This window comes from Hippocampus zosterae, chromosome 13, assembly GCF_025434085.1.
Source record: "Hippocampus zosterae strain Florida chromosome 13, ASM2543408v3, whole genome shotgun sequence".
NCBI classification, from domain to species: Eukaryota; Metazoa; Chordata; class Actinopteri; order Syngnathiformes; family Syngnathidae; genus Hippocampus; species Hippocampus zosterae.
In genome coordinates, this window is record NC_067463.1 from 22,887,395 (window position 1) to 22,911,853 (window position 24,459).

At 51.3% G+C, this 24,459-nt stretch overlaps 4 protein-coding genes across 6 annotated transcripts; all 4 read right to left on the reverse strand.

The window, feature by feature from the left end:
• Window positions 1-75: 75 nt before the first annotated feature.
• iqce (IQ motif containing E) lies at window positions 76-6,903 on the reverse strand. Its single transcript, XM_052084028.1, has 22 exons — window positions 6,553-6,903; window positions 5,588-5,794; window positions 5,401-5,442; window positions 5,288-5,327; window positions 5,073-5,213; window positions 4,832-4,915; window positions 4,687-4,736; window positions 4,421-4,534; window positions 4,109-4,159; window positions 3,955-4,025; window positions 3,803-3,875; window positions 3,656-3,696; window positions 3,369-3,520; window positions 2,344-2,399; window positions 1,741-1,988; window positions 1,595-1,660; window positions 1,343-1,450; window positions 1,194-1,280; window positions 895-1,081; window positions 632-744; window positions 428-555; window positions 76-291 (listed from the first exon to the last, which is right to left on the reverse strand). The coding sequence occupies exons 2-22, from the start codon at window positions 5,636-5,638 to the stop codon at window positions 185-187; spliced, it is 2,010 nt and encodes a 669-aa protein (XP_051939988.1). The 5' UTR covers window positions 5,639-5,794; window positions 6,553-6,903; the 3' UTR covers window positions 76-184.
• Window positions 6,904-7,693: 790 nt separating this feature from the next.
• Window positions 7,694-12,369, reverse strand: plk1 (polo-like kinase 1 (Drosophila)). Its single transcript, XM_052084034.1, has 11 exons — window positions 11,708-12,369; window positions 10,678-10,846; window positions 10,238-10,382; window positions 9,927-10,020; window positions 9,581-9,797; window positions 9,459-9,501; window positions 9,027-9,124; window positions 8,874-8,951; window positions 8,526-8,680; window positions 8,234-8,416; window positions 7,694-8,038 (listed from the first exon to the last, which is right to left on the reverse strand). The coding sequence occupies exons 1-11, from the start codon at window positions 12,095-12,097 to the stop codon at window positions 7,850-7,852; spliced, it is 1,761 nt and encodes a 586-aa protein (XP_051939994.1). The 5' UTR covers window positions 12,098-12,369; the 3' UTR covers window positions 7,694-7,849.
• Window positions 12,370-13,259: 890 nt separating this feature from the next.
• palb2 (partner and localizer of BRCA2) lies at window positions 13,260-19,697 on the reverse strand. 3 transcript variants are annotated; one of them, XM_052084006.1, is made up of 14 exons: window positions 19,527-19,697; window positions 19,261-19,350; window positions 18,529-18,588; window positions 18,213-18,414; window positions 17,725-18,011; window positions 16,833-17,301; window positions 15,661-16,376; window positions 15,358-15,513; window positions 14,922-15,004; window positions 14,692-14,841; window positions 14,406-14,522; window positions 14,212-14,299; window positions 13,858-14,054; window positions 13,260-13,691 (listed from the first exon to the last, which is right to left on the reverse strand). In XM_052084006.1, the coding sequence occupies exons 2-14, from the start codon at window positions 19,339-19,341 to the stop codon at window positions 13,457-13,459; spliced, it is 2,841 nt and encodes a 946-aa protein (XP_051939966.1). In that variant the 5' UTR covers window positions 19,342-19,350; window positions 19,527-19,697; the 3' UTR covers window positions 13,260-13,456. The 3 variants fall into 3 exon arrangements, with proteins under 3 accessions (XP_051939966.1, XP_051939965.1, XP_051939967.1); XM_052084005.1 differs by having other exon boundaries at window positions 19,472-19,697; XM_052084007.1 differs by lacking the exon at window positions 13,260-13,691 and having other exon boundaries at window positions 13,901-14,054; window positions 14,927-15,004; window positions 19,472-19,697.
• A 741-nt stretch (window positions 19,698-20,438) lies between these two features.
• LOC127613130 (actin, cytoplasmic 2) lies at window positions 20,439-24,459 on the reverse strand. Its single transcript, XM_052084041.1, has 7 exons — window positions 24,417-24,459; window positions 23,098-23,220; window positions 22,660-22,899; window positions 21,744-21,990; window positions 21,449-21,640; window positions 21,199-21,380; window positions 20,439-21,095 (listed from the first exon to the last, which is right to left on the reverse strand). The coding sequence occupies exons 2-7, from the start codon at window positions 23,218-23,220 to the stop codon at window positions 20,952-20,954; spliced, it is 1,128 nt and encodes a 375-aa protein (XP_051940001.1). The 5' UTR covers window positions 24,417-24,459; the 3' UTR covers window positions 20,439-20,951.

A 24,459-nucleotide genomic window follows, 5' to 3' on the forward strand; every position in this document is an offset into this window, starting at 1 on the left:
TAAGGCTCATCCAAACATTTTTCCGGCGCGACTCGCTCCGTACGAGAAGGCACTTTGGTGGCGGGGGGGGGGGGGGCGATGGGGTCTCCCTGCCCACGGCGAGTCCACAGAGAAATTTCCGGTGCGGAACCACGGCGCGATATTCCGCAAGGGGAGGTTTTCCACGCCCGTCGTGCCTTTGCGGTCACAAGATCCTGGCCTCTCTGCTTCTCCGAGGGTACGACTCGGCCACGATGATGTCGTCCGAATCGTCCGAGTCCTCCGAATAGGCGTCGTCGCCCGTGTCGGGATCTGCTTCACAGACGAACCGGGTTTTTGCCGTGGATGTGGTTGATGTTTTTCAACAGGTTACCCGATTATGACAACAAAATATGTACTGTATATATTTCCAAAATGAAAGCGAAATATCTTGTGATTGTGTTCTCACCTTTGGAGGGCGCCGGCGAGCCGCGAGCGGCGGGGGGGACGGGCCGCGGCGCTTCCTCGTGCAACCTGGTTTTGGCGGCCGCGGCGGTGGCGGGCTCTTCCGGCTCTGATGTCGCTTCCCGCGGCAAACTGTTTGCACACGCGCGCAAGATTTGAGTTGTTGCCTGGCAATGTAAGCGAATGAGAGGGCGGGCGTGCGTTTCACCTGCACGCAAGGTGATGCGTGCGAGCCAGGTGGCCCCTGAACGCGGCCTGGATGCTGACCAAGGAGCTCTCGTCCAAGACTCCCCTGTCCGCCGAAGTGCTGGAGTCCCCGGCCTGAGGAGGACGTTTTCATCACGTGCAAGTGAGACGAGTACGCTCGATGATATATGAAATTTTATCATCGCCGAATTCATCAAAAGTCAGAAGTCCAGATGGGTATTTACAAACCTCGAGTGAGGTGAGCGAATGCACACACATCCCTACCTCACTTTGGGTGGTCCTCTCCATTGCGCGGCTCTCAAAGTCTGCCTTTGGCTCTTCCTCTTCCTCAACGCCGTCATCGTCGTCCGTCTCATCACACGGTGCTGCCACCCGTTGGTCGTCATGGCGCCCATCGTTTCTTTTCTCCTCCAGAGTCTGGATCAGCGTCCTCAGCCGCCTCAGCTCCAGTCTGCCAACGGGAAACAAAGCCGGCGGATCACGCCAAGAAGCTCGGAGGTGGTCAGAGCGTTCCTCCAAAGGAGACGCGGCGTCGGCCTTTTTGGGTCAGAGGTCAAACGTACTCGTGCTGCTGTCGCTCTTTTTCCAGCCGTCGTCGCCATCGCTCGGCCTCTTCTTGGCTTTGGCCGGTCAGCTGTCGCACTTCCTCCCTGCGCAAAGGCCACTTTCAGAACGTGGGGGCGACAAGAGAGGCGGACACCCCAGGACGTACCCGTGGCGCCGTCGCTCCGCTTCCCGCTCGCCGGCCTGCTCGGCTCGCCAGCGTTGCAGGCGTTTTTCCAGCTCTTCCTTTTCCGTCTTCAACTCTCCGACTTGGCGGCTGCGGCCGAGGCGCGCGGGGGTTAGTCTCGCGATTTGAGATGGCCACGCGACAGCTTTTGAGAGTAACGCTTAGACTGCGCGGGCGTCTTAGGAAAGGCTCACGTTACACGTGTGCAAAATGGCCGCCGCGCGGGCGACATACTCGTGCTGCCGTCGGGCGTCTTCCCGCTCTTCTTGCTGCCGCGCGCTGCTCCGTTTGGCATCCTCTCTGCAAAGAGAAACGCGCGGCGCTTTCAATCAACGCGGCCGACGGGCGGCGAGACGCCGGCGCCCGGCGCGGCGGCTCACTCTTGACCGGTCAGTGCCTCTTGCAGCCGCGTCCGCTCCGCCTCCAGCCGCTCCAGACGCCCTCGCAAGTTGCCCACGTCGTCCTCCTCGGCCGTCTCCGTGCGGGCGTCCGCCGTGTCCGCGGGCGGCGTCTGGACCGCCAGGTCCAGGAGCTTAGGCGCCGCCGTCTGAGCCTCCCGGTGCACCACGGGAGCGGGCGCCGGCTCCAATGGAGGCCGGGCTTTCAGGGCGTTTCTCTCTTCCAGTCTCTGATTGGACACACGCATGTGCCATGTCGTGGTCACACGCAAGCAAAGTTACGTTTCAGCTACAAGCGGCCGTTACGGGTCAAGAGAGCGCGCCGGGGCTTATTAAGCAGGCACAAGTTAACAAAATAAAAGACTTCCTGTGCCTCAACACAATACCTCCCATTATTTGCTGTGTACTGGCAAAGAGAATCATTGGTTGTGAGGAGTGTTGATTTGCATAAGCTTGGCTTGACCCTACTAAATGGGCATATAGCGCTATGGCCCTTCTGCCGTTATTAATAAAAAAATTTAAAAAAAGTGGACCTACAGCAGTACTAGTTGAGGACCACTTGCTTAGAGTTGAGTTTGAACTGACCTTTTCCATTTCCAGCAGCCTCCTCAAGAGTCGGTATTTGCTCCACTCCTTGTACCCTGCGAGATACACGGCAATTTTCATCAAGACGGATGCGATGGGCCACGTCGCAGTCACGTCGTTTCCTCAGGAAGGGCCGCGATGACAAAACGGGTGCAAAAACTAGTTCGGAGGCAGCAGGCAAAACTGTTCACATCTTGCCTTGGTCTTAAAGGGGGAGCGGGAACAACAAATACAGGAAATCTCTCTAGATTTTTAAAAAGGAAGACAAATGTCAGCCAGCTGGCCTAGGAATGCCTCGGGATCCCCCGGGAGAGCTGGAAGAAGTAGCTAGGGCAGGCATGTCCAAAGTCCGGCCCACGTTCGAATTTCATCCGGCCCTCGGCCCCCGTCATAAAATCAGTGCCGTCTGGCCCGCAGGTTGGGCGCAATGGAACACGTGTTGCATTGACTGAGGTCTCGTAGACTGGTGAGTGATGTTTCATAGAGTACTGCTTCCCTCTAGTGGCTAAATGAGTAATAGCATTCACTAAATGAGTAATAGCATTTAGACACTAGAGGGCATCACTCGCGAGTTAACAAGACATCACTCCGTGTTTATATTGACTGATATGTCATATTTCAAATTCCTGTTTCAAATGAACCAAAATAAATTCTTAAGATTGTTGAAATTAAAATTAAAATGGAAATGTGAAACAGACTGGCTTACTAAAATTTGTTGAACAATATTGTTGTTCAATGTAAAGAATGTCAGCCAAGGTCGGCCCCCCCGACATTTTACCACATAAAATCTGGCCCCCTTGGCAAAAAGTTTGGACACCCCTGAGCGAGGGTGAGGGAAGTCTGGGCTTCCCTGCTAAAGCTGCGGCCCCCGCGACCCGGCCCCGGACAAGCGGGAGAAGATGGATGGAGAATTTGCAAGTTTAGCATTTTCGCGGGAAGCACGACGCCAATCCGCTAATGCGCAATCGCTAATTGTAGAGCGGAGCGGATTGACGAAGGAAGCGTTTGAGTGAGCGTCAGGCGACCTTTGATGCCGGCGGCGGGGCTGTCCGTGTTCATCTCCTCCCGCAGCGCGGCGTTGTCCAGCTGCAGCTGTTTCAGGTCCTCGGAGAGACGCAGCACGGTGGAGCTCAGCGCCTTCTGCTGCCTGCGGAAAACTTTACTCTCCGAGATGCCGCTGCAAGGACGTGGGGAAAAAAAAAACGGGGCGGGGGGCAGCAAAGAACACGTTTCCATTGAATTCATGACACAGATTTTCGTCAGGCAGCACATGACGGAAACCCAAAGCGCGCTTGAAGGAGAGCGAGCAAACCTTTTCTCTGAAGCTTCCAGAAGCAACTTCAGTCTCTGGATCTGAAAGGATGAAGAGGCGTGTCCAACTGATGCGTGAACGAGTCCCCATACTTTGGTACCCTTTGTGTGCGTGTGTGTGTGTGTGAGCGAGGCCATTTGCGTTCACCTCCTCAAAATAGTTCTTCACAGTCATCTTCATCTCCTGCAGGTTGGTGGCCCTCAACTCACTCTGAAGGTTCCTGCATTAGAAACGGTGAGCATTTTTTTTCATTGCGATCATCCGAACGTGCAGAAATGCCGAGTAGCGAGGGTGGCTACCCGATGGCGTTCTCCTTCTCTCTGCACTGCTGCTCCAGCTTGAGGATTCTCTGCTTCAGTCCGTTCACCACCTGCACGGATGGACGCAGTCTTGCTTTTCAATTCATTTGACACACACACACAAAAAAAAAAAAAAAAAACACTTGCAACTTACGACGCTGCCCTCGTGCTTCTTGTCCACAAGGCTGCGAATGTACTCGGACCTCTGCGGAGAGAGACGTGTTAAAGTTGCCCAACCTCTGCAGTCTCTTTGCAATGAAAAAAAAAGAATGCTTCAAAAGACTCCCCCTAAAATTGCAGCGGTGAAAACGAGACTAAATCCCACCAAAGTTGCTTTGTTTAAAAAAAATGGTGAGATAAGACTCAAAAGCGCTGTAGGTGGCTCTCCCCAAGCGTGACGCGGGTTACGTGGGGCAAAAAGCGCCCCCAAGCCCCCCTTACGCCCCGCCCCTCAAGACGCAATTACATTGGTGGGATCCAGGAGCTCCTCCAGCTGCTTCTCTCTTTTGGCGTTGTCCTCCTCCAGACGCCGCAGCTTGACTTTCATCTTCTGATTGTCAGACTTCTGCTCGTGGAGGCTCTAAGCACCGTCCATGGGGACAAAATGACATCAGACGCACCCAAAAAAAAAAAAGTTCTTGGACAGAGTCCAAACGGACTCTTTTGTCCTTTCTTTTGCCGCGCGATGCGATCGAGCTCGTTCCAATGCCACGTTAAAAATGGGAGCTTTACCTTCTTGAGCAGCGTGATCTCATTATGCATTTCCTCCTTGTCCCTGGCAACTGCAACAAAGCCGGGACAACAATGACGGACGGACGGACGGACGGACGGACGGACGGACGGAGGCGCTTCACTCGCGAAGCCCCCCCCCACTTACCATTGGGCACCGAGTGATGATGTTTCCTGGTGGGCAAAGTGTGTCTGGGAAACTCTGCCATCATGTCCCACTCAGATCGCTGATCTAAACAACAAAAACAAACAAACCAAAAAAAAATCATAAAAAGAACAAGAAAGAAAGACAATTGTAAATAATTCAACGTATTGAACTGGCGTGAAGGCGCAAAACAAGTTGCGCCAGTCACATTTCCCTGCGCCGCGCCGGTGTTTTGAACACCCACCGTGGTGGTTGCTGAGGGACGTGAAGCGAGCAGAGTACGTTTCCCCGCCGGGCGTGTCGCAGAGCGACGTCCGCGGCAGCTTCCAGGCCGACATGGCCGCTTTCCTGGAGTTCACGTTCATGCTGGAGAGGTACGGAGATCCTGCGTGGAAAAGCGCGACATTTACTCAAGAGTCTGTTGACATCGACGGGGGGGGGTTGTGGAAGCGCGCTCACTCAGAGAAGGCGGAGGCTTGCCCGCTCTCTTCTTTGGTGTCTGAGAAAACAGAAACGTGGATGAATTGAAAAGACATACAAAAAGCAATTAGAAGATGAGTGACGTGCTGTACCTTTTTCGAATAATCACCAGAGTATGAGAAGCCATTGTCGGGCTGAATCGCATGTTGAGAAAAAGCGCATTAGCATTAGCATTAGCGTCATTTTGGTGGCTATGTTCAATGGTGCGGCAATAAGACCAGAAAAGGACAACGTCACATGCTAACAGAATGTTGTCATTACGGGAGTAGCGGAACTCACCAGCCCCTCAAAGTCTTCGTCTGTCGGGACGTCACTCGCCCCCGCTGACATGATGGCGGCCGACGAGGGTGCGCGTTAGGAGGACATGTCAGCCTGCGGTGGCGCCGGAGTGGACTGTAGACATGAGGGGGTGGGCTGCCGGAGACGAGCAGCGTGACGATGTGGACGGCGAGCCTCACGTCACCGCTCGTCACCACATCACTTTCGCTGCAGGTAACATGGAAAGGCAACGGAGCCCGGTCACAGGTGACACGATGACATTTGCAAAGCCCGTTGAAAGAGCTCTGAACTCCGACAACTCAAACAGAGTTGTAAGTGTTATTGCGCTGGCAGGTGGACGTCTGAAAGGGAAAGTACATATTTCAGTGCCAAGTAGAATTTATGCGGTTGTGTTGAGTCAGAGCCGGTACGGTATGGGAAGTAGTTTGAATATACGCAGTAAAGAAATGATGCTGCGTGTGGTAACAATGCTTCATGGCTGTAATTTACATTTCAGTGGGTAAACTATTGGCAGAATATCAGTGTCTACCACTGACCCTGAACTGAAAAATTCACAAATATTTCTCATCTTGGGGGTTAGACTACCCAATTTACTCCTACGGTAATGTAAATTAGTCAGAGTTTTGTCTCCTCGGCAAGTGACCTTATGTGTCAGCTCTTCGAGGAGATGGCGACCAAAATCCTCACTCAAGACATTTCGCCTGTTTACACAACCACTCTGCATTAGGGAAGGGTTTAGTTTTTCGATTTTTTTTTTTCGACAAGGACCACCGGGAATCACGTGTGACGTCACAGTGAAACGGTCCGTACCGGGGAAAAGGTGGGGAAGAAGGTCGGGGCTAACATGGCGTCACGAATTTGTTTCTGACGTCACACAAATTGTTTCGTACTTTTGTCTGCAAGTTAGAATTTTGGATATTTCTTTGTGTAAGGCGAAACAAGGTTAAAAAAAACAGCGACTTTACCTTCGTTCCCCTCGTTGGTGGTCTTCATTTTCATTGTTTTAATCTCCAAGGGGCCCAGTACAAGAGTACAGTCGCATCGCTAGCATCGAGCCATCATTCCCTTTAAACGGACCGCGGCGTTAGCATTAGCTTAAGCAGTGGCCGCCTGACCGACTCCGCTCACTACGCGTCGACTCGTCCGCGTTCTACAAGTAGGCACTGCCGGTTTGCAGGCGACATGGCGTCTCGAAGCTACGAGTGGTTGTTTATGTCTGGTAGTGGAGGTTACTTGTTCCACATCGGGTCGTCTAGCAACCAGGCGACTGGAGAAAAACACACGGGAAAACCGGGAGGGGAAATGGGAAACACAACAACCACGCCTAAAGAATAAAAGTATTAACTGACAATGCCTTGTCAAACTAAAACATCCCAGTGTGTATATATTGAAATATATAGTTTGAATATACGAGAGGTTTTTTCAAAAATACTTTAAAATACATAAATAACTAAATACATGGCACTTTTATGTCAACAAAAATTATATTGTGAAAGGCGAACGTTTGCGCAACATTGTTGGTTTAAGGGCAGCGCTTCCGCTTACTTTCGTGTTTTCTCATTGGTCAACAACGCCGAAAGGCCCGTCTTCACAGCGCTCTCTTCCAATACAATAAGAGAAAAGTGCGAAGGGAAACACCGCGTGATCAATTATCCAGTGGGAATTTGAAAATCCTCAGAGAAAAGTACGAAGGGAAAAACCGCGTGATCCATATCCAGTGGGAATTTGACACTATTAGCATGTATCCCAGTGTGTTGTTCCAGACCGCTTCCACCCCAGAGGGCCCCATATTTCTGACTCTCACACAGTGTATTTGTACAGGTGTAGCCCCCACTCCAAGAGCTCAGGCTGAACAAATCCATTGCAGATCACATGTCACTTTCCTGCCAAGAAAGACATCCAAATCTAGTTATTTTCGGGCAGGCGGCAACAGCCAAATGTGCGCGGTGTGTCCAAAAACGCACGGAACGGGACCTCAAGCGTGACATTTAATATTACGGTACTCGATTTATTCTGGGCAGCATGTATGAAAGTTGCGACTGGGAGTGTGTGCTGTACCCTAGGCTTAGAACATGAATTGCAGTCAGCATTAACTTGAAACTTTATTTAAACTTGACACGTGAAAATCACTTTTCATAAAAAAAGCGTAAAGTGCCCAAGTTTTTAAGACACACAAAAAAAAAATCCATGGGAATCAGAATGAAAAAGACGGCAAGAGAAAGTTTCAGCTGGAAAGGACAGGATGGATGAGGTGGTAAAAAGTTAGTGTGCGCCCTTGACGGTGTCCATCAGCCGCTCCGCCATGAGTTTGGCGTAACGCAGGCGGCTGAAGAGCTCCTTGGAGCAACCAAACTCCTCCAGCAGCGACAGCTTGTACGTGCGGAAGTCCCGCCGCTCGTCAATGTACGTCACCGCCGACATCAGCGGGCACAGGATCAACTTGCTGTGGTCCTGAAATGCCCCAAACAAAGAAAGAGGCTCTCGATGAGAAGGAGGAACGCATCGGAAAGGAGTACACGGGACACCACGGATGTGCCCTTTTCAAATTCAAGCCCCTTCACTGATCACACTGAAAATGCGCAAAGAGGCAAAACCATAAACTGCGCGGATGAAAACGGTCGCACTGTGCAAGGTGCGCCTTCCAACCTGGAAGAAGTTGATCTGCACGGTGCCGTTGCTGAGGTGCAGCACGATGGCGCTCTTGGTGCGGAACCACAGCGACAGGTAGGGCAGCCGCGCCAGCTCGTCACCCTCCCGCGGCGCCATGTTGGCGCCCGCCTTCAGCAAGTGCTCGCTCATGTAGTTGCGGAAGTACTTCAGCAGGGTGATCTAGGAAAGCACAATTATCAAGAGGAAAAATACTATTCAACTTGGTTGGAGTTTTTTGTTTTGGGAGGGGGGGGCGGCTAATTGGACCAGCACGAGTCGGCGTGCCGACCTTTTTGTTGAGCGCGGGCGGGTAGGCGGCGACGCTCATGTAGGACTCCTGGGCCGTCTTGTTGATGTACTGCAGGCTGTTGTTGTCGGCGTACATGATGAGACGCGTGTAGTCGTTGAACAACACGCCCACGCTGTTGTCGCACAGCTGGTAGCCTGCAATGCAACACTGGTTCCTTTACTCAACTGCAGACGGCTCGGGCATCTCAACCAAGCTCATTAAAAAAAAAAACTGAAAGTAAAGACATAAGTTGTTGATTTTGAACAAATACAAAGCAAGAGGCGGTTTTATTTTGAAAATGAACGTCGAGGTGATAACGGTGGCACAATTTGCGGCCGCCAGTCTCACCTAAGCCGTACTTGTCCGAGTAGTCCACCCACTTGCTGATCCAGAAGATGGGAATGCACGCGGGGTCCTCGGCCTCCTCTGCAGCAAACAAACGGCGTCCCGTTACAAGGGGCGGCGCGGGACGAGCGATGGCAGGCGCAACGGGAGCCTCACCTTGGCGGACGAGCGTCCTCTCCGCCGGTTTGGCGGCTATGATGCTGTTGAGCTGCTGCAGCAAGTCTTTCAAGTTGTTTTCGGCCGGTTCCAGGTCCCTAGCGCACAAATCACGCGTCACTTTCACCGCTCGCTCGTCACGCAACAAACCATCGCTGCTAAAATACATTTGGGTGATTTTTTTTTTTAATTTGTTGAGCCTTCAATTGAATGTTTGTTGTTTTTTTGGCAATTTCTACAGTAAATAAAAAAAATAATATGACACTACTTTGGCGACTGTAGATAAAATTTTCTACCATACTTAATATTTTGATCACTTCTTTGACCACAGAAAAGCATCAAATATTTTGTATTAGGAGAAGCCCCCCCCCCCCACACTGAATTGTTGAGACTAAAACCAAAATGAGTTGCCCGAGCATTCAAGCACGTTACCTGGGCATGTGCTCTTCCTTCACGTCGGCGTCCTCGGACCCTCCTGCAAAAAAAAGCAAACGAGTCAGCGTCAGCGCCCAGCGGCCGGCAAATCCCCCGGAAGGGACGAAACGGTCGCCCACCCTTGTTGCCCAGGGCGGCGAGCGGCCGCCGCTGGCTGGCGTCGGACGGTGCGATGGAGAAACGCGGCGGCACGGTGAGGCAGGTGGTGGGCAGGCGCGCCGGCATGTAGCCCGACGTGAAGAAGTCGTCCGTCAGCATCTGGGCGATGGTCGGACGCTGGCCGGGGTCGGCGTGCAGCATGCGCTTGATCAGGGACACCGCCGCCGAGTTCACGTGCTGCCAAACCACCCCCCCAAAAAGAAAACTCCTCTTCTTAGTGGTGCATTGACAAGTTGCCCGTCAAAAAAAAACGGGCGTTGGCAGGACACATTTACGTTGCCATTAAGAGAAGTTGCCGTTCGTTACCCAAGGGATGGTGTAGTTGTTCTTCTTGATGCGGTTGTACGTTTCCTTCAGGCACGCCGTTTCAAACGGCGGCTTGCCCACCAGCAGAGTGTACCTGACGGCGAGGGGGAAAAAAAGTGATTAGAATCAGCATTAAAAAACAAAAACAAATTTTTGATGCTACAACCCCCCCCCCGTATTTTCCGCACGATGAGGTGCATCGGAGTATAAGGCGCACTGTGGGCTTTTGAGAAAATGGAATGCTTTTGGGTGCGCCTTATATGAATTGGCGAGGGTCTTCCGAACCAACGTGAATTCTGTGCGGGACTCACAGTATGCATCCAAGTGACCACACGTCCACCTCATAGCTGTGTCCTTTTTTGCACAGAACCTCCGGCGCAATGTAGTTTGGCGTGCCGCACAGGGTCTTCTTGCGCTCGCCGTCAAACTCGATCTTGGTGGCCAGGCCGAAGTCCCCTGAGGTGAGAAACACTCGAGTTGGTTTTTCCTCCCCTCCCCCGGGTACAAAACTGACCTCACTTTTTTTCTCCTTCTTCATTTTTGTACATACAAAATCTGCAAATCCAAACGCGTCAAAACGAACTAATTGGAGTTGAACACAAAGCTCTCGTTCGGTAGGCAACCTTCTGCCATCTAGTGGAAGAACACTGAATTGCTCGGCCTGATTATTATTATTATCATTTTATTTCTTTACTGGCTGAACAAAGATGTTCCAAGATGGGTGTTTTGGCGCGCCCTTTCGTCCGCTCACCTATCTTGACGTCCATGTCGTCGTTGAGGAAGATGTTGCCCAGTTTGAGGTCTCTGTGGATGATGCGGTTGTTGTGCAGGTACTGGACGCCCTTGAGCAGCTGCATCATGTAGTAGCGCGCCTCGGGCTCCGTCACAGCCTTGCGACGCTTGTGCAGCTCCAGCAGCGACTGAAATTAAATCAATAAAACAATTCACAACACTGGAAAATGGAACAAGCGGCATAGCTATCGATTCCGAGTAGCTGGTTCGTGTCTCCAATCACAAATTAGGGCCAGACTAACAATTGTTTTGGGGTAATTTTTTCGGCCAATTCCAAAATGTGGCAGGATAAATTTACATGAACCAGTTAAAAAAATGTCATGACGGACTACCGAAATCTGAATATTTACCGATGAGAGGCTGAAATGAAAGGATTTACGTGTATTCAAGTAGAGCCTTATGCAGTTGCTCAAATCGAATAATCCACATTCAAAATAGTTGTTGATTAAACTTGATTGGTCGCTTGTGGATTTTGACACCTCTAAAAGCCCACCGTCAATAATTTGTCACCATTTGTCAAACCGCTGCTTGTTAAAGTGGGTTGAGTTCACGACACTGTATCACCAAACAGCAACATCTCAAAGACTGGCTGACAAATCAAAGCACTTGTGTCTTTTTAAATATGACTTTGTTGTAAGAACTTGCCAGTCAGGTTACTCGTCTCACAAGGTATTAGAGCGGGCACTCGGATCAGGCAGAATCAACTATTTGCAGATTATTATTTTTTTCAATACTTTGATGGTGGTTGTGGTGGTGGTTGGGGGGGGGGGACTCTTCCTGTTTATTGTGGTAATTGGAGATTCATCCTCGTTTGTCAGTTAATCTACAAAAGGCGTTAATTATACGCGGATTTGGGCTATTCGCGGGGCCAGCTCGGCGAATATCGGAACCATTATACTCTTTTCTTGGGTTTACTAGTTAAGTTGGTTGCCTTGGCAGGGTTATGCGAAGTGAGGCAGAGGTACCGGACCGGACTGTCGCGCACTCACTCTCCTTTTGCAGATCTCCAGCACCACGAAGACGAAGTCGTCGTCCTCGAAGAAGCCTCGGAAGCCGACGATGTTGGGGTGGTCCAGGCTCTTGTGGATGGCGATCTCCGAGGTCATCTTCTCGCGCTGGTGCGGTTTGACGATGAGCGACTTGGGCACGATTTTACCGGCGAACACTTGGCCGCTCTCCATGTCGGTGATCTCGTAGCACTTGGCGAAGCCGCCCTTGCCGAGGAAGCGGCCGCGGGTGTAGCGTCGCTTCGCCCGCGTGTCCACCAGCAACTCGGGGATCTCCTTGAGCGGCGTGGAGCCCAAGGCCGACGACGGTTTGCCGCCGTTCGCCACCGCCGGTGGCGGCTGCTGCTGCGGCTTGGCGGTCGGCGCACTCATTCTCGCCCGGAAAAGCTGCTTCGAGGTCGGCGAAGTAGCCGGGGAAAGGCCGACTCCACGTTAAAAAGCAAAGCTGAAATAAGCTCGAAACTCACCGCGTTTCGAAGACAACGTGAGCCAAACACTTAAAACATCGACTTCTAAAGTATGCCAAACCCCTTTAACTGTTAATTTTAGGGTAGAAACCTGCTAGCGAAACTTATTCGTCCGACGTCCGGCCAGTTTGTGACAACAGTTGCCAATATGAATTTAAAAAGTGAACAGGGGTAGTGACGGCTTCCTATTGGTCCGTTGGATTTGAATTCCACCCTGACGTCGCTATGCATCATGGGAAGCGTAGTGCGAATGAGCCAATGAGCGACCGCGTGAGGCAGACGCTGTGATCCGATTGAGTCAATGTGTTTCTTTTGAACGGGTGCTCATGGGAAATGTAGTTGGCGAGCCTGGGACTTTAATCAAACGCATGGTTGCCAACAAGGACGCTTTGAAAACCATAACTGTAAGGGCAATTTGGTACAAGTACCAAAAACATTCTGGACTTTACAGGAAGATCATGCGCATGTCCATGTGCTGACTGTGCAGGCATTGAAAATTGACAACTAAAAGCTGTTTTTAAAATTTGTTTTACAACGATACATGACTGGGGAAAACAGCCAAACGCAGAACAAAACACAGCAAAGACGCAACCAAGCACAGCTTATTATTCATGTAAAATACAGGTTTTGTATGATTACTGTAAATTAAAATGTAACAACTCATTAATGTTCACCTCCATATACACATATTGACCACTTTGTTTTTATATTAACGAAGGCAATTGTCTTTTTTTCTCGTTACAGTATATCCATCCATCCTTTTTCTGATCCGTTTATCCTCGTCATAAGGGTATTTTTAAAAAACATGAAATACTACACAATAAAACCATTTTTAAATTTTATATTTTTATTTGGAGGAATAATTTCATTTTCTTCATATTTCAATAAGATTGCCATAATTTTAGAAAACAAAGCCCCAATATAGTGCTTTCAAAAAAAAATCCCAAGAAAAAGTGTTTATTTTAATATGTTCCAATGTATATTAATTTGAAGTTATGAAAATGATGCAAAAGTCTATCTTAATAAATATATAAAATATATAAAGCAATTAAGGCAAGACACCAATGTGGTTGAACACAATTCACGAGTTTAATGCAAGTTCAAAAAATATTTTATTTGATTTTTTTGTGGTCTTTTTTAACCAACAGAAGCACTGAAGTCGACGGCACGGTCATAAAATTTTCCAGTCGGTAGTCTGCATAAAAGTCTCTTTTAAGTTGAAGTGTCGGATTGGCGCTCTAAAACAAGCGGCTGTGACTAAAAATCACATAAAATGGTCCGGGACGGCGAGGTCAAAGTGCAAGGTGACGTTGCCGTCACGGTGGCCCGTCACCAGCGTGGCGCCGTCCTCCGCCCAGCGGGCCAGTTGCCAGCCCATGCCGTCGGGGGCCGCCGCCACCATGATGCCGCCACGCCGCCGCTTCAGCTGCCACACGCACACGCAGCCGCTATGATTCACGCCCACTGCCGCCACGTCGCTGGCATCTGCCTCACACAGCCTGCGAGGAAGCCGGTCACCATCAGAAATTCATACGGCCAAGCCTCCGCTCATCGGCCGGTCTCGTCTTACCGCGGTTGCGCAATTGTGCACACCCTATTAAGTTCCGAATGAAGCGATCACATTCAAACTTAATGTTAATGTCACAAACATCTGGTCACTTTCACCTTCCCAACCAGGATGCCGGCGGCTCCAACTGGGCCGCCAGGACGCTTTTGCCGCTGAGAGGGTTCACCGCAACCAAGGAGAAGAGTGCCGGCTTCTCCTCTTCTTTCTGTTCGCAGAACACTTCACGCTCGGCGACGTTTTGTTTCGTCTGCAGGCGGCCCAGAAACAGATGCCGCATGAGGACCAACAGCACACCCTGGACAGAGCCGGACAGTGACAGTGACAAAACGGAAGATTTGGTCATTTCACATGGTTCATCTCTCGAGTGTACGTGGCTCCAGTTTGGCGTGACTCTCCAAAATGGCTGCTTCCGAGCAAAATGTCCGACTTCCTGTCCATCGACGAACACTCACACGGCAGGAGAATCCTCGTAAACAGGACGTGTGTGATAAGCCGTCACCCAGCTCGATTTTCCGCAGCAAGTGTCCACTCTTCAAATTCCTTGAAAAATATCCAAATAAAAAAAAAACAACACAAAAAAACAAAAAGGGGAAACGTAACGAGGCGATGCAACTAAATGAAGTGACCGTCGGGCGTTTCATCCTACCACACAAAGAGTCGGCCTCTCTCGTCGCTGCCGATCAGAGCGTCGGGGAGAACGTCCACCGGGGCCAGCGCCCGAACGCAAACACCGGGGGAGGCGAGATGGAGACGGTGGGTAGCGCTGCGGGGGGGGGGGGGGATAATCAATTCATATTTGTGTTTGTGAGTCTTTTTTTTTTTTCAAGCAGGCAAAGATAAATGTGCCGTAAATGTTCACCCCCCAAAAAAATAAATAGCATGTTATCGTTTCATAAAATGCATACGGTGTTAGCTCACAAAGTCTCACTTACCTGCCATCGTGGGCCAGCGTGAAGGCCCGCAGCGTGCAGCCAATCGAGGAACGGGAGCAGGTGACCAGCCGGGCCTGGGCCACACCCACGGCCGCCCGCACGTCGCCGTCCAGGAGCGGCACGGGACGCCCGCCGCGGCACGACAGCACCCTGAGCGCGCGCGGATGACGGGAAACGTCTCAAAGAGGGGAGGGCGATCGGGCGAGGTGAGCGAGCGGGTGCGGGCGTACCTCACTTTTTGGATCTCCGGCCGACCCAAGGTCGCGCACACCAGGCCGGCGCCGTCCGGGACGGGGAACACCTTTGTCAACGGCTGCGTGGATCAACAACAGCAACAAGATCTCACCGGCACTGTCAATTTCAAATGGCCTGATTTCTGAATATCTGATGGAAACTTGGGGGGGGGGATAAAAGACAAATAAATGTGTCCCATGCATCCACCGCTGTCAAACTCGAGCCCCGTTTCAGGCCAGACCCGGCCCGCCACACTCCAAAGTGGAGTTTGACACCTCTGGATAAATGAGGAAAAAAACCAATCGACGGATGAATCGATGATGAAGAAATTAATTGTTATAGTTGCAGCCCGAGGAAAAAAAAAAAAGAGTAGAGTTGAACACCTGGGACCGAACAAAAGCGAACGGCGACTTTGACTTTGTCCGCACTGACCTCCGCGAAGTGCCACGTGTGTCGTCGCGTCCAAGCGCCCGATGGCGACGGTCGACTCCACAAAGACACCGCCCACTCTGCCGCCGCCGCGACGCACAGGCGGCCGTCCGAGTCCCGCAGGCAGCACGCGTCCACCAGAGCGCTTCCCGCAGGGGCCTGAACACACGTCCGCGCAAATGCGGCAAATTGAGTTGAAGCGCTTCACTCACATAAAAGTAGCGCTTTGCTGCCATCTGGCGGCTGTCTCCACGTCCACGTCACCCCGCGAATAGCAGTGGAAAGCCTCACTTCCAAGTTTCTCACCTGGAGCGTGCAGCTTGCGCGCTGCTCCGCAGCAGGCGGCGTTTGGCCGTCGGAGGGGTCCGACGGTCGGGGGGACGCGCTCGGCGGGGGTGGAAGGCTGAGCGAGGGGGCGGCATCGTCGGCGGGCGACGTGGCGAGGCCCGGCGAGGGCGGCGCCGGGCTGGAGGCGACCGCGGGGCTCCGCGGCGGAGGCGATTGCGCACCGAGTCCGTTTTTGATGGCTTCGGGAAAAACGTCTTGAAGCCCGTCGTCCTCCTGGACCGCCTCCAGGGGGCGATCACAGCCGGGAAGCGGTTCCCGTTGCTGGTCCAAACCTTTCGGTTCTTCTTCCACCAGACTCGGACACAAGTTGTTCGGGTCCAAAGGTAATTTTGGGTCGAGTCGCGTGTCGACGTTTCGGGGGTCGTTGTCTTCCGATGGGCCGGACCATTTTTCAACCGCGGGCGTGAGGCCGAGGCTTTCGGCCGGCGTTCCGGAGCGCCGTCGCACCCCGCCCGTGTTGCGGCGCGGCGACGGGAAAACTTCCATCCGAGATTCGGCGGCCACTTGGCGGAGTTTGCTGAGCTTCAGGGCGGCGAATTGCTCGTCGGGCAAGTGGAAATCCCGATGGAGGTCAAAGTGCGACAGGCGGCCCGCCAGCCGCATGCGGGGACCGAGCGGCGGGGTCGGGCTGAGTTTGGGGGAGGGGAGGAGGAGGGAACGCCAGCTCTCGGGACCTACGAGGACACATTTGAAGAAGAAATCCATCACTTGTCCATCGCGTCCTCTCAGCCGGCGACACATCATCATATTCTACTTTTTGGAAAAATGCGTAGTAATAGCTCCTGTTTTTCTGACACCATCCCAACCTTTTTTTCAGCTAACCTTGCAGCCAATGTCAAATGTCATTTTTAGTTTGTTTTTATTTATTTTTGTCATGTAGCGGGCCGCAAAAAAAAACCGAATGGGGCCCACAAATAGCCCCGGGCCGTTGTTTGGACACCCCTGCTTTATTTTAATAGACAATCTATTGCTTGCGTTTGTAAAAAAATGAATTGAAAAAAAAAATACGTCGGCATAGGACCTTGGAAAATAATATAATCGCACATTTAATCGCAATATTGAGGTGGGGGGGGAAAGCGTTTCAATTATTTCTCAGCCACGGAGGGCGAAAGACAGCATGCAAGTCTTACTTGGGGCCCCCGGGGTGGACTTGATCATCTTGCGAAAGATGGGAAAGAGGTCCGGCGCTCCGGACAAAGGCTGCGCGTCAGGGGGCGTGGCCTGTGGCGGCTGGCGAGGCGGCTGGGAATTTGGAGAAAGCGCCTGACGGAGAGCCGGGGAGACCCCGAGGTCGCCCCCACCTCCCCGCCTCCGACTCTTCCGCCCCCTCGCCGGACGAGAGACGCGAGGGGGCGAAAGGGCCCCAGGGCAGCGGCGGTCCCCGAGCGGGCTGCTTTTCTTCCGGCGAGGTGGCCCCGAGCTGGGCCGGTCGCGGATGATGACGGCCCGCGGGTCCGGCTGGCCCTGCGAGAGGGCCATGCGCCTGGTGGTCCGGACGTAGTACTCGGCGGGGTAAAGCGGCCCCTCCGCCGGCGTGCGGGGCTCCAAAAGACTCGTGCCCTCTCCTGCTCCTGTCGTTTCTACGCTGCAAAGACTCGTCTTTAAAAAAAAAAAAAATCGAATCATATCAATAAGATCAGCAATACATGACTTCTTTCGAATAGAACAGCAACATTGGGCCTGGGGAGTTGACCAAGGCCCCCTGCGAGTAACCGACGGCAAAAAGAATACAGAGCGGCCCATAAAAGCCACGCGATGGCCGCAAATCACTACTTTGCTTGAAACGACGCCGCTCGATTCACTTCAACGCGGTCCCTCAGCACCAAGGCGTCGTCAAAGCACTACTTTTAAAGCCTCACAGCTCACGTCCGCAGATTTCATCTGCGCCAAAACCGTCTCCGAGTAAATTTGGCGTCATCCTGGTGACATGCAACGGGATATTTTGGCCCGGGACAGAACAATGACCTATTTCCCCTTGTTTTGAGAAACTGGATCTCAGTTTTGGCAGCGTACCCGGTTTACCGAATGATCCGGACTCTCTTCTTCAAGCGCAAGGTGACCTCCGGCCGGTCCCACGGGCTCATTCTCCCTTTGGCGACTGTCTTGTTTCTCATCCCGGAGCGACACCGGTCCCGAACTTTGGCTTTCATCTGCGCCCCTCTGCCAGCGCATGCGGCTGCGGCGCGAGCGCAGGCGCAGGGTGGAACTGGCTCTGGAAGGGCGCGCCGGGTCGCTGCAATTCGGTTCCGGTTCCAACGTGGACGCGAGCGGGGTCCCGATCGTGCCACTACAACTGGAATCGGCGGGGCCTGGGTGGGGAGTGTTACGTCACATTACGTTGGATACATCAAGCCGCAACGACAAGGATTTTATGCTTAACCTTTAAAGAAGAACAATAAGAAAAAGGCCAACAGTGATATGTGTCAAAATGCCAAATATTAATGGTGGAAATCATTTCAGTTGATCACCAAATACAATCTTCGGAACAAAATAGAAATAAATGACCTCACTTGTTCCTGCAAGGTTGTCTTTGATGTTTGCGGATATGTGGACGGCCTTGTCTTCTGTGCCAAACGAGCTCTTGTCTGCTCCATCTGTCGGCTTCGACGTCCCCTCTGGGCCTGGCGGGCCTTGGCGGCGGCTGTGGTGGTCCTGCTTTGGGGCGACCTCATTGCTCACGTGTTTCCGCACTGCCTCCATTTGCTCGGCGCGCTGCCAATGCCGACGTACAAAAAAAAAAAAAAAAAAATCTCTCCCGATTTCTTACAGCACCCCCGCAAAGAGAAAAATGTGTTGTGTTTTTTTTAACGGTGGTTATGGTTTTACCTGCAGTTTCTGGGCGGTCTTGAGATACTCCCGCTGGAGCTGGGCCAACTTCCTCCGAAGCTGCGAAAAGTAAAAGGGAAGAATGAGAGGACTCATCACCCCAAATGAATTGAATTGACTCCTCCATTTTGCCTCCAGTGTTCGTCTCGCCCCTTTACGACAGTGATGCATTCAGTGGTTTAACGTTCGGCAATGAGCTCATTCACAGGACTCTTTCCAGAAATGGACAAACAAACATGTGCTCTAAAAGACTCGCCATCAAGTCCGCTGACAACCCAGGCTCAAATGACCTCCTCCCTAGCCGATAGAAATGTGAAATGTGGCTGACCAACATAATGCCTTATCACAAGTTACTACTTTTTTTGTTTTTGTTTTCTCGTGGCATATTAGCACCACAAAGAGAATCTTAAAATATAGGCCCCAAACCCGTAGGGACTCTTTTTCATCAGATACTTTCTTGACACACAAATTCAAAGAGTGATTTGGCAATTCAAAGAGTGATTTGGCAAATGGTGAAGCTCGACTATGCGGCTTGCAAAGTGGCAACATCCACGCTACTACTTGGAGCGGCAATGTTTTTCTAAATTATGTAAACTGGAAGCAACGGCACAAGCGACTACAATGTTTGCGAACATTTCTTTTTTTAAAAAGGCGATAACTTCAGACACCTCTAAAATCCTTCATAACAAACAAAAACAAAACAAGATGGGTGAAGCACTAAATGTTGATTACGTTGTCCTTGTCATCGCAGTAGAGTGTGGACCTGAGCTGCTCCTCACAGTGCAGGACGTCCCCAAATGGAGCGCTCTGCATTCTGCTCACCTACGAACACAAGACACGCGTAAATAAGAACAAACCGCATTCAAACAAAGCGACACACGTTCGCGAAGGCAGGCTAAGCTACACGCAAGGCGAGGCGGTTACGTCAACTCGAAGCCGTTACCGTTCGCGTCGTAAAACGCCCGGCGTTACATTACAAGTGAAGCTCGTCGAACAACGTTTGGCTGTCAGCGAACGCCGACAGTTATCGAGTCACATACGGCGACTCCACGGAAGTTGTTTCACGACAGGCGGCAATCGATGGCGCGACGATCCATTCGTTTCCAAATTCCCGCGACTAGTGCCCGGAAGCAGGTGAAAGCAGTCGATCTCCGCTAACTCGATCGCCGCGCTGCCGCCGCTGCTTTGGTGGCGTTTATTGACGGGTGACAAAGCAGCTTACTGGCGCTATACTGTCATCAAGCGGAATCGAAAAAAAAAAGATCCTTAAAAAAACCGTACATTCACGATTAGAGAATCAAACAACTTATTGAATAGGAAAATGTTTTAAACACGTTAGAATGGATCTCGAGCTTGGCAGGGAAAGGACTTCGATGTGGAGGTCACACACACCAAATTAGCACTCCAGCCATGGTATAGATTGAATAAGAGAAAGCTCTAGAACAAACCTGTATAATTCCGACTTGACAATACCCATCGAGTTTGGCCCCAAGATGAGGTGGATGACGGTGTCTTCTGGGAGCCATAATGTCAAAAGCTTAAGGGAAGGAAATTCCCTCCAACCCCACCATTCAACCAACAGCTCTCCAATTGTGCATGTGTCAAGTATGAATTTGGCAAACTCCGTGTTTAATCCATCTTAAGGGAGAAGTGCAATTTCCCCCCATTTGTTGTCAGCGGAAATTGAGGTGCTCAATTAACAATCACAGCTGACCTGTATTCTAAAGGTTAAGCAAAACTGCTTGAAACCAAGCCTGGAGAAGTATCGTACTGGCATTCAAAATTCAACCGTCTTTTCATTGCACTTGGGCATAACAGTAAAAGCACTTTATAGCAGTACAAATTGGATCAATATACTTTCTTTGTAAAACCAAGAATGCAACACTTTGATATAAAGACAAGGTGAGAAATGAGATCTGACATGTGCGCTTTATTAAGTTGTCATGTAACCAGAAGCTTGGCGAGCCTCACGTACAACACCACCTTACAAAGTAGAAGCTGTCCTTTCTCCTCTCATTTTTGCATATTGACAATAACTGGAGCAAATATCTTAAGGCTGAAAGTACAAAAACAAACAGATGACATAATTTACATCAAGCAATACTAACAGAGCCGCCCGCCGGGGGCAAGGAAAGCCCGGCAGGAGTTGGAAACCTTCATAGAGGCAAATAAAGGTGGTGAAACTAAAGAACCTAAACTAGACAAAAATCATATTCCTCACATTCACACTGCCTGCGGTGGGGGGGGGGGGTGCTCTGGAGTTCCTGCAGAGCTCCTCAGCGACCAAGGGGGGGTAGGGGAGGGGCTGTAAAGAGGAGCTGCTGGCTCGGCAGACAGTGTTGATGAGAGCCACCCTTTTGGGTTGGTAGCAGTGTGTTTGACAGGTGGGAGGGGGGACAGATGGAGGGGGTCCAACAGTCTCTTTAGAAACACTTCCTGTGGACAATGCTGGGGCCAGACTCATCGTACTCCTGCTTGCTGATCCACATCTGCTGGAAGGTGGACAGCGATGCCAGGATGGAGCCGCCGATCCAAACCGAGTACTTCCTCTCCGGAGGAGCGATGATCTGGGGTGGATGCAAGAGACATTACTCATTTTGGCCACTGAGGGGCAGCAGAGCATGACAGACAGGGAGGGCAGGGGTACTTTTCCCCAACAGTGTACATTACCTTAATCTTCATGGTGGTGGGGGCCAGGGACGTAATCTCCTTCTGCATGCGATCGGCGATGCCCGGGTACATGGTGGTGCCGCCCGACAGCACCGTGTTGGCATACAGGTCCTTACGGATGTCCACGTCGCACTTCATGATGCTGTTGAAGGTGGTCTCGTGGATGCCGCACGACTCCATACCTGGAGAGCAACGCCTTCAGTCACCTTTGCCCATTTTTTTTTTTTTCCTTCATGGAGGCGGGCCTTACCCAGGAAGGAAGGCTGGAAGAGTGCCTCGGGGCAGCGGAATCTCTCATTGCCGATGGTGATCACCTGCCCGTCGGGCAGCTCGTAGCTCTTCTCCAGAGAGGACGAAGAGGCGGCCGTGCCCATCTCCTGCTCAAAGTCCAAAGCCACGTAGCACAGCTTCTCCTTGATGTCACGCACGATCTCGCGCTCAGCTGCATCACAATGCACACACACAAAAAAAATACCCGTTTACACTGGGTTGCATTACCCCCTTTAAGTGTTACTGCACAATTATGACTTTCATGTGTCACAGACCAGTAGTAGTGAAGCTGTAGCCACGCTCCGTGAGGATCTTCATGAGGTAGTCGGTGAGGTCGCGCCCGGCCAGGTCCAGCCTGAGGATGGCGTGCGGCAGCGCGTAGCCCTCGTAGATGGGCACCGTGTGGGTGACGCCGTCGCCGGAGTCCATCACGATGCCGGTGGTGCGGCCCGAGGCGTACAGGGACAGCACGGCCTGGATGGCCACATACATGGCGGGCGTGTTGAACGTCTCGAACATGATCTGGGAGGGGAGGAAAAAAACGAAATGCTTCAGATAGACCACAAATCTTTGCCCAAGCATGCCAAGTCAGAAGTGTAGTCAATTCACTTTGTATGAACACAGCTGCCCTCTAGTGGTATGCAAAGTTATCACCTTTAGGCACAATTTTTGTTAGGATGTGAAAAATCAGGCCAACAGTACTATACTGCTTATCACATGTGACTGGATTATATTTTTTTGTTTAAATTATGGGACAATTTCCACTGTAATGTTAAAAAAAACTGTCCGTTTTTAATTGAAATTTTGTTATTCCATCATATGCCCCTGGATTTTCTTGAAACCAATAGATTACAATTCATTTTTAGTGACATTAGTGTCATGTTGAAAATCAGACCATTTAAAGTGATATTCCCACTTTACATTTGTTAAATTAACCGAGCCCATTTTGACGACATGCCACTGAAAACAGTTTTGCGTGCCATGTTGTGAGTGCAAAGCAGTCACGCCATGCCGCGCGCCGTGGCGAGCCACGCACAAGAAACCTGAAGTCCGCACAGTGCTGGAAAGAGGGCTCAGAAAAGACACCTGGAAGTTGAAGGAGGAAAGGCACTGAGCAAGGAAGAGACCAAAAAAAGCAGCGCGCACGACATCTTGCGCAGCAGCACCACCACCAGGAGCCGGCAGGCCTACCTGGGTCATCTTCTCGCGGTTGGCCTTGGGGTTGAGGGGGGCCTCGGTGAGCAGCACGGGGTGCTCCTCGGGGGCCACGCGCAGCTCATTGTAGAAGGTGTGGTGCCAGATCTTCTCCATGTCATCCCAGTTGGTGACGATGCCGTGCTCGATGGGGTACTTGAGGGTCAGGATGCCCCTCTTGCTCTGAGCCTCGTCCCCCACGTACGAGTCCTTTTGGCCCATGCCCACCATCACGCCCTGCCGCCGGGAGGAGCAATGTTATAAAACAAGCGCCTTTAGTCAAAGGACGCAATCATAGGCTCATTTGCATACGCTTGCTACAACACATTTTAAAAAAAAATGGTGCAACTTTCATGATCCAAAAAGCTGGCAGGCCATTTCAATGTACGCGTACTCCTTTGTGCCTTCAAGATCCGAAGAAGGGTGCCAGCATACCTGATGCCTGGGCCGTCCCACGATGGAGGGGAAGACGGCGCGGGGGGCGTCATCTCCGGCAAAGCCAGCTTTGCACATACCGGATCCATTGTCCACAACCAGGGCGGCAATTTCGTCTTCCATGTCTCTGAAATACAAAACAAATGAGTATGAAGCACCTAAAAAGGGAGCAGGAAGTTGCACCATTTCGGAAGCCCTTTGCCTCGTTCCGCTGCGTGTCGTCATGGCGCCACCCCCCCCCCCCCAAAAAAAAAGGCAAAGCGGGGTCCGGTCGCGGCCATATATGGAAAAAGTGTGGCGCTGCACAACCACGCAGCAAACGCTGTCCCGCAAACGCAGCCACTCCCTTGCAACATCAAAGCTTGAATAATTCACCAGCAGGGGGGGGGGGGGGTCGTACAATGGCCACATGCAGCACCGATTTGGATATTCGCCAGCGATACGCTGTCGCACTTATAGCGTCTCAATACATCACAATTAATATTGAGAAGAGCCCTTTTTATACGTTAGCGCTATATAGCTTGCGCTTTTTCATTTATTAGCTCAGAACATTAATCATCTTTTCAGGAGTTAAAGCCATTATACTTGTAATTCCCTGTAAATAGATATGTTCTCAAATAATCAGGTACTTTTATATTTAAACAGTCATGCATTAACATTTTAACTCCGTTAAAATACATGGCACGTGGAATATCAAACGGTAATATTGTTTTGCATTGTATTCATTTGTAAAGTAATCCGTTTTCAAACGACAATCGAGTTGTCAAAGCATAAATAGAAATGAGAATTTTTTATCGTCAGTGATGCCAATCCAATCTCGCCCCGCTCTACTCTACGCCTCATCTCGTAAACGAGATGCGACGATTTAAAAATAAATTCTCGACCTCAAAGCGAGGGGCTAATGTCGATGCTAATCGCTCAATCCAGAAGATTAAAATGGAGGTGATCGGGGAGCTAATCCATTTGTGGTAATCCGTCTAGCCGTTGGGGAGACGATGCCGTACCAGAGGGATGCCGGCGGCCGGCCGGGTGGGGTCGATGACGGTCAAAGACTTTAAAGAGCCCGCTTTAGTAAACGAGGACGGATAAAAGATCCATCGGGTAAGTGTCGTCACGAAGCCGCACGTCGTCTCTTTGAACGCGGGCGTCAGCGCTTCGCCTGACCTCCCGGCTGCTAACAAGCTAAAAGGCTAGCCCGGCGCGACCACCCCGCTTTCAAGCCTTCTTTAAATCCGTACGGAAAGTCACAAAGCGCGTCGGCGGCAATGACATTTCTCAAACACGACTTCGAAGAGAATTGTGATTTGTCGTAAAAAGAGGTGCCCTTACCTGAGCGAGGAGGATGCGAGCGAGGTGCTGACT